Below are 14,435 nucleotides of genomic sequence, written 5' to 3'. Positions count from 1 at the left end.
AATTTAAATAAATAAAGTTGTAATTTTAAATAAAAAATACAGTATATTAAGTATAAAGAAAGTGAAATAATAAGGATAAAAATAAATTATTCCAATAGCTTAATGCGTAAAACGGAATGCTTATCTGTAGAGATTTACACCATAAAATCCTACACCTCTATGGTCGTCTTTTGGCGATTCCAGTTTTTAGCGAAAAGATTCTTTTGCTCATATAGCTGTCATTCCTACGCATTACGTGGCCATACCAACGTAATCGGTTTACCTTTAGTTTTTTCTGTATAGGTGCCATTTTAAATGTTTCTTGCATAAACCCGTTTCTAATTATATCCAACGAAAGGAAATTTCAAAAATTAAGGATTTGAATGAAAAAATACCGTGAGTAATATTATTTGTCATCAGTTTTAAATGTGTCTGTCAACCTATCTATGAGTACAGCCAGTACAGAGCCAGAGTAGTGAAGTCGTTTCTAAACAAATAGTGTAATGAGAAATTATTCAGATTTGAAGAGGTCAACTTCTAACGTGTTTGAATTAAGAAATGTGTTCTGACATATAGCTTCTAAGATATCATTGTTATCAGCGTATTTGTCAGCATTTTTCGGCAATAGACACATTTCCTAAACCATCTTCTCGATAAATTAATTTTGAGATAGCCTATTCCAGACTATTCCAGAAAGCCATCGATGTGTTTTTTTATAAAGTTTCTCACTATACAGTTAAACTTATCAAAGTGAAAAGCACTACGTCAGCAGTCAAAAACACGTTTGAAGTTGATGAATTTGTAAAAATAATCCACATTATTAAGCCTACGCAACACAGAAAAATTGGCACGTGGTCCATAGACCTAGACATGAGACCAAAAAATTTGGGAACCTCTTGTCAATGCTAAGTACTAGAAAATGTAAAAAGTTATGAAGTTATTTACAATTACATCATTTCCACTTTTGATGTCATATGACGATTGAAACGTAAATAAAAAGTGAAACTAAAATGAAGAAAAGAAAACGAAGAATAGTCTGTATGGCACTACGCCACAGCCATTAAAACTCTACATAAAAATTAAATAATAATGAAATTTTAGTCAGTCAAAGTCAATAACACAGTTATAAATACTTAATACATAAGAGATTGTAATATTTTTACATGTATGAGTAAACTTTTTAAAGTGGAGTAAACCAAGGTGGTTAAGGCGTGCGCCCATCCATCACCGTCACTTTTTTGTCCGCATTGCAACCGATGACACCCCTCGCTCATTCATATTAATTTGATATCGCCATTCAGCGCATTCCAACTTCTGTTATAGAGCTATCTTGCTAGGTTAAAGAAAAAACGTCTTTAATCTTTACTGAGGGTAAAGTTTGATAAAAAATGATATTACGAAAACATTACCATCGTGTAGTGCATGTAGGTACATCAAAAATATTTGCATTATTTAAAAAAAAGAACCTAAATTTTGTCGTTTGTAGACCATATTATTTACCGGTGTAGGTGCCAAACAGAAGTCCAAAAATCCACTTTTAAATCTATCTACCAACAGTGAACTAGACTAAAGGTAAATGCAGCCGAGTGCACACAAGCATTGCGAGAATTTAAAAACAAATTGTCTTTTTTGACGTTTGCATGCATGGTCCATTAATCGACAAATTTCTTTTTTTTGAAAATATTTCTGACCATGTTTGCGAAATATTTATTTCATACCACAGCAGAAATAGTCTACGTAATAATAAATAAGTACGTGTACAGTATTACCAACTAAAAACGGTGCAATTTAGTTTAATTAACTTGCTTTAATAGTGAATAAAACATTGTTGCCGGCTATTCATATCTTAAAATTTCCAGAATTTGTAATTGATGTCACCTTGTAGTTTTAGGTACCAATGTCTTTATATGGTTACTCTGACTGTTGTAACTAGTTTTAGTTAAATTTTTGGTTTAACCCTTATTCAGTGGTAGTTCATGGGAAAATTATTAATTTTTCAGTTTTTTCTTTATATATGGTAATAAGAGACGTGACGAATGTCCTAAACAATAAGCATTAGTTGAGGTTTTGAGGGACACTGCCACTGCGTCCGTCACCATGAGATATAAAGTTTACAAGGGCCGTGTAATAGTTTTACCAGCACACTTACCATTAAAAATCGGAAAACAGTAATTCTCATATTACTACTTGGCGGCAGAAGTCGGTATTTGAATAGCAGTAGAGTTCCTTCAGTGCCCGTCAGATCTTCTAATTGAATGCTTCGAATGACACAGCACGTCATACGATATGTTCGTCCCATCACTAGTATTATAAAAAAAAGTTTAATTACTGAAAAAAGGACACCATGAACCTCTTTTGCTTTGTTCACATGCATCGATCTTGCAAGTTCGTTTATTCTTATTACTTCTGATCAGGGCTTTTCAGACCTACCTACCAATTTATCTGTATTAAGATAGACTAATGTTTCCTTGTTGTTCTTCTTATCGCGTCGCTGCTTCTTTTGTTCTAGGACTATATTGACATTGAATTGTGTGTTGCACCGTCGATTACTCTATCTATAGAGATCTTCCCTCGTATAGATATTAGGGCACTTGTAGCAAACAAGCAAGTGCTTCTTGAACGCGTTGGGACACTGCAGTCACAACGGGTTAGTCTAGTATCAATGAATTCTCATTTACCTATCTTGTCTCTGCAGCGACCTACCTGGAGAGCGTGCAGGTCACGAAGTTGATTTAAGAAGTTCCATACGTGCAACCGCAGATCGCATTCTGATGGTATTTGCTCTTGAGGGATGATGAAACCAGGTGATGGTGGACTTTCCTCTTTCAGTGCACACTTATTGACAGTTAGATTCGTTTTTTTAAATAAGTTTTCACCCATTTATTTGAGTAGGCAAATGTTCTACCTCTTCATGTTTGTATATTTTCCTTCTTTTGATAGAAAAGGCGACAAGCGCTTGTTGTTAGAAAATTTTTGTTTTTATCATATCAAGTGGCGGGACAAACAAGTCGTGCGCCTGATGATAGCCACACGCCTATCCATAACAGTTGCAGTGCCACTCAGAGCTTTAAATCGCAAAGATTATCTTGATAGATTATATATATAGATCGCCACTGCGCTCGAGACCCGGAGACATAAGTTGACAAGTGTCATGTGCTTGTAATTTCACCAGCACCCTTACCCTTCAAAACCGGAACGCAGTAATACTGACTTTACCGTTTGGCGGCAGAAATAGGTAAGGTGGCAGTACTTTCCTGGACGAATTCTTTCACAAGGAGCTCTGCTGCTACGAACCTTTGAATATTTTTTTGTTTAATGAAAATATTTTTTTTTTTTCAAAATTTATTTCATATGTCATGAAAGGTTGATGCTATATGATTGTGAAGGATAGGGTTACGAGTCTATGTTTTTCAATAGGTCTTTTGTTGAGTGCGGGATATTTTTGGTTTTTTTTTATATATTTCCCGCTATTGGTGAATGGGGGGCGTAATAAGTTGAACGATGTACAGTAAAGAATATATGGTTGTTGACTTACTTACTTACGAAAAGAATGTCAAATATGACAGTTAGTGAGGAAAAGTTTAAAAATAAATCGATTGGTTCTTTACACACGTATTGTTGATAAAAATAGCTGTATTATCATAATTTGATTAATTAAAATAATATATGCTAGATTGTATCGACGTTGTAATAACTGTTTGTTAAGACGCCTTGTTATTACCGTTCAAGTAACTTTCTGCTCTGTTGCGCAGACGGTTTTCATATAACTACTATGGTAACATCACTATAGCCGAGACCAGTGTAGTACGAGCTCTGACCAAGTCATACTGTTCAATGGTGGTATCGAATAAGCAGATTTATGAGTGTAATACAGAAACCATTCAGTTACAAACTCGGTACGTTATTTCATTGAAAAGTGCATGACAAGTACACTATGTAGCGGATGTAATGGGGTTCGGGTGCTAATAAAGAGTTATTGAGAAAGCAAGACCAAACGAAATGTAATTATAATTTATTAAAACCAAGAAAATAGAGGTACGAACGAATACAGAAAAAACAATCAATAACAAAGAACAAGGTGCCAAAAACAAGTACATTTATATTTAGAATTTCAATCGAAAACTAAACTGCTAAAAAGATAAAATTCACACACTTATTGAATTTTGCATCCAACTCCTGGACATACGGAATACAATAGGCTCCGGGTAAGATTAATATAAAGTAATATAAAGAGACAAAACGTAAAGATTATAAATGTGATCAGAAACGTCTTCCGCAATTGCCACGACTTACCCACATGCAGGTTGGCGATTTCAGTGAAAGTGGGTGTAGAGAGTACCTAAGGATAAACTATCTCGGTGTCCCAGTGGTTCCATCAGGTGATGGGCGTTGCGTATCGTTAACAAATATTAACAATATTTAATCGAAACGCCACCAAAACTGGTCAAAACCCTCTAAATGGGCAGCCAAATCAATTAGTAGTTATTATTAGTATATACAGCGTAGTCAAGTGATTTATTACTAATATATTAAGTTAAATTATCTTTTATAATTAATTTTAATTATGTTTGTTTGCGTGGCCTTATACGCTTGGCCTACGCTGGCTAAGATTGGCCTCTATTAACTAAGTTAAACCAGTGTATACCATCAAATCGATAAGAAAAATTATTTTCTTTTAAACCAAGTGGCGGGTCGAACAAGTCGTGCGCCTGGTGGTAAGCGATACGTCTCTCCATAACAGTTGCAGTGCCACTCAGAGGTTTAAATATCGAAGATTTAAGGGGCATCGTCAATGGGCCCATTAATTAGCCTGAGACATAAGTTGACAAGTCCCATGTGCCTGTAATTTCACCAGCACCCTTACCTTTCAAAACCGGTGTAGTAAGTTGACAGGACTTTCCTAGACGAACTCTGACACAAGGAGCTCTAATGCTAGTAATGTATAAATAAATTTTCACGACAAATGTAACAAAAATCCCTGAAGCCGTTCAATAGCTTCTAGCGTCCACAATATTTAATTTATTACGTCATATACCAGAGCCGCTATGATTCGGAGATCACCATTTTTGTCTATATCGGTTGACGTCTTTATCTTTGACGTAATTCAACATAGCGCACTGTTAATACAATAGTGTATTAACTCAAAACGTGTATTTTTTCAGAATTGATGATAAACTAATTACTCATTTCCAGTGACGAATTATTAAAAATTATGTATAGGTTAAAGTTTATATAAGACATCGAAAATATGTCTTAATTGTCAAATATATATAAAAATAAAATAAAGATAAAACTAAAGAAAAAAAAATGTTTTGAGGAAAGATTGTTTTCCTCAGAACTAGCTTACAAAAAAATTTGTTTCATTTTGAATTAAATAAATTATTATATTTTTTTATGATATCAGGTGACGGGACGAACAAGTCGTGCGCCTGATGGTATACCACGCGCCTGTCCATAACAGTTGCAGTGCCACTTACAGCTCTAAAACACAAAGATCTGAGGGGCACTGCCACTGCGCCCGGCACCCTGGGACAAACTTAATAAGTCTCATGTGCCTGTAATTGCAACAGCATCCTTAGTCTTCAAAACCGCTAAAGCTCTACTCTGCTACTAACTACTAAATTTGGTTCGTCCAATATTCTAACCACGGTTTTATTGACTTGTAGAGAATCAACTTTTACGTCCTGAAATGGTATAATCTTGATTTTCACATATTTCGAGTTACAACACTATTGTAATAACATTGCTATATGTAATGCGTGAAAAACATTACCCTCCTTTTGGTTTGTAGTTAAAAAAACGTATTTTAATGACAATCGTTCATCATAAAACACTGTAGAAAGCGTTAATTGTCCGTAGTTAGTTACTTTAGTTGAGTTATAAATTAAAAATTCACCTGAAAGTGCTTCAGTCTGATTACTGAAGTATCTCATTAAAGTTGCTTTTCTAGGCAAGAATTAAGGTTGAAAGTGGATTAATAAAACTGCTGCGGCATAAGTAGATTTAAAAATTTTTTTTGCGCACTCAGAAATATTATTACCATTAAATATCAATTCATAAAAATCGATACGTCCAATGAACAAAGATTTCGCTTTTTGTTACGTTTGTAAGCAGCCATATTTATTTACTAATATTAAGCTTTCCGAATTTTGTGAATAAAAAATAAAAATAATAAAAAGAAAATTCGAAAAAAAAGAATAAAGAAAATAAAAACAGAACAAGTCCAAATAATAAGTTCGCGTAGTGGAAGTATCGAAAGTAACTTTAGAACATATTCGACACTTGGATAAAATAAAATAATATAAAGAATTGAATCTCGAAACTTGGGGGAAATATCATACTAAATAAGAAATATAAAATATAAAAAAAGAAATGCAACATTATTTAAAAAAAAGAAATATTTTAGGAATGTTGAATTACAATTCATTTACAATAATGATAATTGGTGAAAACATTAAACTGTCGTTGAACACATGAGAAATAGAATGTTTTGGTATACTTTTTAATTTGTTAGTTTGCAGTAAACTGTCAAGATACTAAACTGTGTAGAACGTTTTAGTATTTACTTTTACTTTAAAATATTAAAAGTACTGAATCAATTTCTTTGTGATTTTATTACATTTTATTGTATATGAAATCACCGCCTGAATGAGAGCAATAACCTTAACAATAATGTAATTGCTGCCATCTCTTGGCCTTTTCGAATATTACTACAATCGCATCGCGGCTTCGTTTAGTGCCATCTATTGGTCAGCGTTAAGAATCAAAATAAGGTTCCGAATCAGCGGAGTTGCGAGTGCCATATTTAATTTTTTTTTGTATGAATTTGGGTATCTGTATTAATATAGTATTATATTATCTATCTGTCCGCGATAACTGGACATTTTTGTAGTAATTTAGTGAGACATACCGGTGTTACTCAGTTTTTAAAAGCAAACATTCACCACTAATCTTCCTATAAGTATTAATATAAAATATGTATTTTTATAAGCAGTAGAGCTCCTTATAAGTTCGTCCAGGGAAGTACTGCCACCTTACCTATTTCTGTCGCCAAGCAGTAATGTTAGCATTACTGTGTTCCGGTTTAAGTGAAGGGTAAGGGGTGCTGGTGAAATTACAGACACATGGGACTTGTCAACTTATGTCTCAGGGTGACAGGCGCAGTGGCAGCGCCCTTCAGAACTTTGCGATTTGAAGCTCTGAGTGGCATTGTAACTGTTATGAACAGGCGTGTCGCTTACCATCAGGCGCAGGACTTGTTCGTCTCGTCACTTCTTACTATATAAAAAAAAAGTGTACTTTATAATATGGAGAATCTCCTTTCAACCTTTTTATGAGAGTAAATAAGTGGAAAGCAGTCTTGCAGTTCTTTTAATTTTACAATCGCATTACGTATTCTGTCTTTTTCATTCTACTACAAAATTTTTTCCTTCCAATTTTTAAGTCTATTCTGCCATCCTGCAATCTTTTTCTTAGTCTGCTTCGTCGTTATTGATCGTTCTCCGGCCATCCACCGAGTGGCCGTGTGATCCCATCTCGATGGGTGCACGCGACGTGTCCAGTCAAGTAACCCTTTCCTTAACATCGGTTATGCGAGTCTTCGACCGTAGCAGTTTTCCAATAATGAAAAATATAGTAAACACATGTTGTTTGTTGACGAACTCTATGGTCCAATCTTTTGCACTGTAGGCGCTGAATGAGCAGTTCCCCGGTTTGATTTCCGGTAGTACCAATTCGGGAAACTACTGCCGCCTTGCTTAATTCTGCCGCTAAACAATAATGTCAGCATTACTGTTTCAGTTTTGAAGGTTGGTGAAATTACAGTCACATGGGATGTGTTAATTTATGTCTCAGAGTGACGGGCGCAATGGCAGTACTTCTCAGATCTTTGCGTTTTAAAGCTTTGGGCGGCAATGCAACTGTTATCGCTTGTCGCTTACCACCAGGCTCACGACTTTCTTTCAATTCTTTATTGCACTTACTATGGTAACATATTACATATTACATTACTATGGTTACAGTATGCTGTAACAATGGATGAAAATACCTTTAAGCTAAGTTAACAGCGCATTAAAAACCCTATAGGGCCCTGCAAATTATATTTAGAGAGAGAGAGAGAGACAGAGAGAGAGAGAGAGAGAGAGAGAGAGGATTTACTCTTTAACAACATTTTGAAATTTAAAAATGTTCCTTATTCGTCCCATCACTCAGTATAATAAAAAAAGTATAATAACCTAACCTTACCTAACACGGCATGCTCCAGCAACTTCAGTAAACAGTCCAAAATAAAAAAGAATTCTCCACATTATCGTTCGATAGACTGACTGTGTTCCATAAAAACATGAGTAGCTCATTATAAAACATGTACCACTCGTAAATAACAATAAATGTACTGAAAATGGCGAATTGTTACCGCGCATGCAATAGTTTAAGTGAGTGTGTACACATGATACAGCTTACGGTTGTAATGGTCGTAACTGGATAATGTAACTGTGACAGTGCATGTAGTAGGTAGTAGATGCTGAACGTTATGTTAGAGAAGATTATTTTCGATGAAACAGTTAAAGGATTCTTAGGTTTTAGAAATTGCTAGATTCTACAGCTCTATGATAGAATGCAACATGTGCCACTGTAAATGTTCACAATAGGGGTCTTTCCCTTCAGAATTAAGAGTCTATACCACCTCATATGGCTTTGGTTGATTCCGCTTAACACTGAAAGCGTTGAATTTTCACTTTGAAAAAGCTATACAGTAAAATTGAGGATGTACACTGATTACTATACGGATAATTTGGATAATTCACGTATATTTGTTTTTTCAAACAAACCAACGTATCGTTTTTCCTTTGATATAAAATTCCAAGCACACATACGAACGCTAAAATAAAATATTTTGCAATTAGCATTTTGCGTAAATTAGAATGTTCTTTGGAGAATTAAAACTGTGGTATCTATTTCAATATCTAAACAAAAAAATAAGTATTCGCTATTTAGATCCGAAAGAACAGCTTAATTTTCAATAATATTTTGTTATTGAGTAGTTCAATTTGGGTTTGAGGTAACGTATATGTGGGAATCAGTAACAATTGATTATTATAAGTTAGTTTTTTGCCTTTGCCTTTTGATTTAACTACAGACTCGTGGAAATAAATCCCTTTTGTTCTAATTGTTAGTGCAATTGTTAAACTGCGGCAATTTGACTCCACTTCTAGTTGTCAAGTGTCGACGTCTTCATTAATCGATATGTAGATGTTAACAACTGTTTTTATGAAGTCTAAGTGTGCGGCAAACACGCGTTGCATCTCTCGGATGCAGTGCGTGCGCGCCGATGCGCGGACTTTCTCTCCCCTTCCCCCTAACGCGCGCCATCTTGCAGCGGCGAGGCGCGGTTCGTGCGCGTCCGCAGATGACGAGCGGCCGCGGCCCAACCTCGTCAACAAGCAGCCCGTGCTCCCTTTCGTGCCGCCGGCCTTCCCGCACAACGCGCCCGATCGCCTAATCAAGCCTTCGGAGTACTTGAAAACCATCACGGCGCCCTGCAAGCGCGATGACGCCGCGGCGGAGGCCCGCCCTCCTCCGCCGCCGCCCGTCCCGGACAATGTCCCGCCACCGCCCCCGCAGCCCCCCCTTATGGCGCATCAACCCTTAGCGGCCATAAGCAGTGCTGAACTTTCAGCTGTACGACTCCGGACTCCAGCTACGAAGACCTTATCGGCACCAGCCAGATCTGTCAGTCTACAATGTTTGGCTACCACTGCAGAGACAAATTACAGAAGCGCCAAAACGGATCTGATCGAGGAACTGAAGATGTCCAAGGATATAACTGGAATAAGGAAGCTGAAGGTGGAACGTGCAAGGAGGGAGAGCCTGCAGGACAAGGAAACATTCACGGAGTTTACTAAACGATTCACTGCAGACAATTTTGTCGACCAGGTTAGTGAATTTTACTTAAGCCTTCATTTTAATTTGACTGGTGCACATACTTGAGTAACTTTCCCTGATTATCGGATAACTATTCGATAATATCTTTTACTGATTCAATCTTTACTCTACTGCTTACATTTGGTTTATCTCTTTTGATATGAAAAAGCGGCTTTTTTGTTCAAATAACTTGAAGTGGCAATTTCTTATATGCTATTAATTCTACATCGAACTATAGTACAGTATGCAGAAACAAACATTAAGCTGGAAATAGGAAAAGTAATATGTCACCAGCCGTAGTAACAAATCATTAGAATACGCAAGTTTCCAAATGGAATCCTATAAAAACAATGGCGTTGATGACAAGAAACTGTCGACTCAGAAAATTTCCGCGAAGTGCAGTTGCATCCGTGCATTTAACCTAGTAATCTATTTCACCATAGGGTTGCCACCATATTAAAATACAAGTTTTTAATAATATGACAACTTGCAACATGAAATAACAATGACTCTTAATTAGTAACAGTACGAAAAATTCGTTCAAACTTTACAAAAATGTTTATGTTTTTGTCAGGGATTTTTATTTGTTTCCATGAAGGACATTCAACATAGTTATTTCGCTGTTATATAAGAAATAATCATCTTAAACCTGTACAGTAATGGGCACTATTCTCCTTGTTATAAAGAACGTATTTGGATTTTGGCATCCAAACTTATTATTCTTTGAAAAATGTCAATAACACTGATTTTGTTTAACAGTAAAACTGAAACTAAATAAGATATCAAAAATAAGGGGTTGTAGATCTCGTTTTCCTGTTTCCAAATATGTAAACTAATATCAATTGTCCATAACGTTGTCTATGATAAAGATGACAGAAAAGATGGAAATACAAAAAACAGCAAATAACGTGGAAAGCATTATCTTCTCTTTCATTTACGTAAAATTTGTCAAAGAACTACAATAAAATATACAACAATATTGCACAGGTTGGCAACCCTATTCTCCCCCCGTGTACAGCCAAGAGATAGCTCTCGTTCTGTGTAATGGCCGTGAAATGCGGCGTGACTGGCATTTTTGACGAAAACTGCTTAACTTAATGAGTTTAATTTACTTTGGAACATTAATATTAATGAAACGGGTTGATTACATTGTAAAACGACATCTCTATTGAAATGAATAATTAAACCGCAAAATAACTAGCTCGTAGATAGGAATGATTGAAAATAAAAGACAAAAAATCAAAACATAATAGTTATTTATATACATTTGTAAACACTTTAATGTAAACAAAAAAATTATATATGTTAATATCTATGTAAAATGTAAGTAAACAAAGGCGAACTTATCCCGTAAAGTGATTTCTTCCAAGTCACTTTTAAATAACTCAGAAGAAAGTTAGTTCATGAATTGGCAATATAAAAATAATGAATGCTACATACTCAAACATTACACAGATAAATAACTTACATAATATAATACGTATATACGAATACATCCAATTTACTTCCAGTAAACGTGATTTAACGTCTGGATTACGTACGTACAAATATGAGTTTTCATGGTGCGTTTTCAATACGCTGTTATACCGATGATACCGGGTTAGATGCACCACTTTTTGAAAAGGCCTCCTAATTTAAAAATTATTAGTTTACCATGAATAATTCCTATGGATATAACTACTTTTATCTTTTACATTACGTTAAGACTTGATTTTATTGATCTAACATTTATTGATTTTAAAGAAATTGACTTGTCGCAAACCTATTCTTTTGAAGATATATGTCTACCTATATGAATAGACGCCACACGATGTAAATACATACTAAGAAGGATAGATGGTCTTTAGAATAAAATTAGTAAAATTCATAAAAAAATGTTTTATTCGTAATCTTTAATACAATATTGTATATACATGTTACATCTTTAGTAATACATATATACGTATTTAAAGTTACTACCTATTTCACTTCGCATTTATGTAGCTACCAAAACATTCTATACAAAAATGTTCGCTATTAGAATTGTGAATAATTTGTCAATAAATTTATTATAAACCAAATTTCCCGATCAAATAATTTTAACAAATTCAGCCATTAAGTGGCCAGCTCGATCATGTGATTTAACACTGCTGGATTATTTTTTATGGGGTTATGTCAAAGACAGAATCTATACGGAGCCAATGGAATCGATTAAAACTCAAAATTCGAGAAGTGAAAAAGATCCACCATTTTGTCAAGTGATTAAAAACTTTAATGCAGGAATCGACATTAGATATCAGTTTTCATTCATAATTGACAAACCTTTTTTTTTAATACGATAAAAATTTGAATCATTGTCATCTAAATTTATTATTTAATTTTGATTTACAAAACAAAGTTCTTGTTGAAAAACCCTTTACAATTCATTTTTTGCATTTCAGTTTCAACTTTGTGTTTTGAGATAAGTGTTTGAGAATGTAAGGCGACAAAATATTTCTATTTGATAAGTAGTATCAGGGGTTTTTGTAGCTGTAATTATTACTACATCCCTTTATGACTCAATATTTGTAACGTGTAGCTATCTAATACCATTTTTGCGACCTATTTATTCAGTAACAGCGTCGATGTACTCGTGCGTGAAATCGATTGACACAATTTATATTATGTAAAAGTTAGCACGAGTATGTTGGTTTCGTGTCGGTTATTGCAAACTTGCAAACGACTCTATTAGTTTACCATTTGTAAATTATTAACAGCTTACCATCGATTTTGAAAACTGTTTAAATTGAAAATATGTTAAATTAAGTTTTCGTAAGCTTACAATATTGCTTCAGACACCATAAGTACTAACATTGGTACATAGATACTGTGTAGATAATACTTGCGACATCAACTTTGTTTTTTTTTTATAAGGCAACAAACTTAATTCTGAAATTATTTTTGTAGTTGTTTAATTTAAAATCATATACAAACAATAAATAACTAAATATTAGACAACATCACGTACGTTGGTCTGATCCCAAAGGTACTTTTAGCGTTGTTTTTTTTTATTTTTTTTTATAATACCAAGTGACAGGACGAAGAAGTCGTGGGCCTAGTGGTAACCGACAAGTTGCAGTGCCACTCAGAGTTTTAAAAACGCAAAGATCAGAGGAGCACTGCCACTGTGCGGTCACCTTGAGACATAAGTTAATAAATCCCATGTGCAGAGGCAGAAGTAAGTAAGGTGGCAGTACTTTTCTGGACGAACTCTTACACAAGGAGCTTTACTGCTACGAAAACTGTGTTATTGAAATTGGAAACATCGATGGTACACCCAGACCCAAGACGATATAGAAAGGTAGTTTTCTATATTGTTACATTGACTCGGCCGGGAATCGAACCCGGGACCTCAGAGATTGCCACACCACAAAAATCGGTGTGCATGCCACTCCACACGGAGGTAGTCAAACACACATAACGTATCGTTGTCGTTAATAGATCGTCCAAATTCAAGTGTTTCTGGATCTTTGTGATCTACAGTCGAAGACCAGCGAGCGAAGAGAGCGTAATTTTCTTGATTTCCACACAAAAAGAGCAATTTACCCAAGTTTCGAATTTCGAGCTGTAACCTGACATATTAAAAAGCCACCATATTGTCTATGAAAAAAAATAATAATTTGAAAATTTTAGCGCGCATATTAAAATTTGCAGAACTGTAAAAATAGGAAAATAATAGAGATTGCAGGGGGCTTACCACAACCTCAAAACCTTAAAACAATATTACTTTAACCTTACATTGACTTTTCGTACCATAACGCGCTTAAAGTAAACTTTTTGTAATGTTAAAACTATGATGTTTTATTGACAGCTTTGTTCATTCATTCACTCAATTCGTACTATAACGCGACTTTTACGTCATTAAAGTAATATTGCTCTTATGTCAAATTTAGCAATCTTAAAATGTGTAACCATTTGATTCGGATGCAATGGAAACAATGTTATTTTCAGTTTTATTGTCTTAATATTGATTCGTAGTGATTAAAAGTTAAGTTGAACTTATTTATTTACATATATCTCTTCAATATTTTGTTTATTTTTTATTTAATAGCGCATGGGAAATAATTTCTCGTTAAATAAAAATAGGCGATGTTTATTTCGTAAAATTATGACATCTATATGCTTCTTGGCGAAACTAAAAGTTGATATTAGACTATAGTTCCGAATTCACAACGTGACTATCAAGACTCAGCTTGTTTTATTTATTTTTTTTCTAAAATATGCGGAATAATTATTGAAAACAACGTAATTTTAATAGATTTTATTATTACATACTTTTCTTCTCTTAACAGTAAAAATTCTCTGTATGTGAATAACATTAAGTACTTAAACACTATACTACGATAAGATGATTCGGAACATCAAAAAATAAACAGATGGCATTATATAGTTCACATCGCGTTATCTCTTTCCTATTTTTAGTAAGGAATAGACAATATTGAGAAATCATTCTTTCTTTCAATCACTTTTGCAATAATAATAGGGGTTAAAGTATGAAATTGCCGATTTGTACTGAA

General features: G+C 34.5%; 1 protein-coding gene across 6 annotated transcripts in view; it reads left to right on the top strand.

The window, feature by feature from the left end:
- LOC113231581 (espin) overlaps positions 1 to 14,435 on the top strand; it is a 217,325-nt gene that overhangs the window by 192,894 nt on the left and 9,996 nt on the right. For all 6 annotated transcript variants that reach the window (XM_026465931.1, XM_026465930.1, XM_026465929.1 and 3 more), the window contains one exon: positions 9,356 to 9,912. In XM_026465931.1, the coding sequence (XP_026321716.1) occupies positions 9,356 to 9,912 (557 nt within the window). The remainder of the gene's footprint in view (positions 1 to 9,355; positions 9,913 to 14,435) is intronic.

Source organism: Hyposmocoma kahamanoa, unplaced genomic scaffold (assembly GCF_003589595.1).
Source record: "Hyposmocoma kahamanoa isolate Upper Pololo Valley unplaced genomic scaffold, ASM358959v1 65, whole genome shotgun sequence".
NCBI classification, from domain to species: domain Eukaryota; kingdom Metazoa; phylum Arthropoda; class Insecta; order Lepidoptera; family Cosmopterigidae; genus Hyposmocoma; species Hyposmocoma kahamanoa.
Note: the sequence above shows the minus strand (reverse complement) of the source record. Positions and strands in the feature narration are given on the sequence as shown.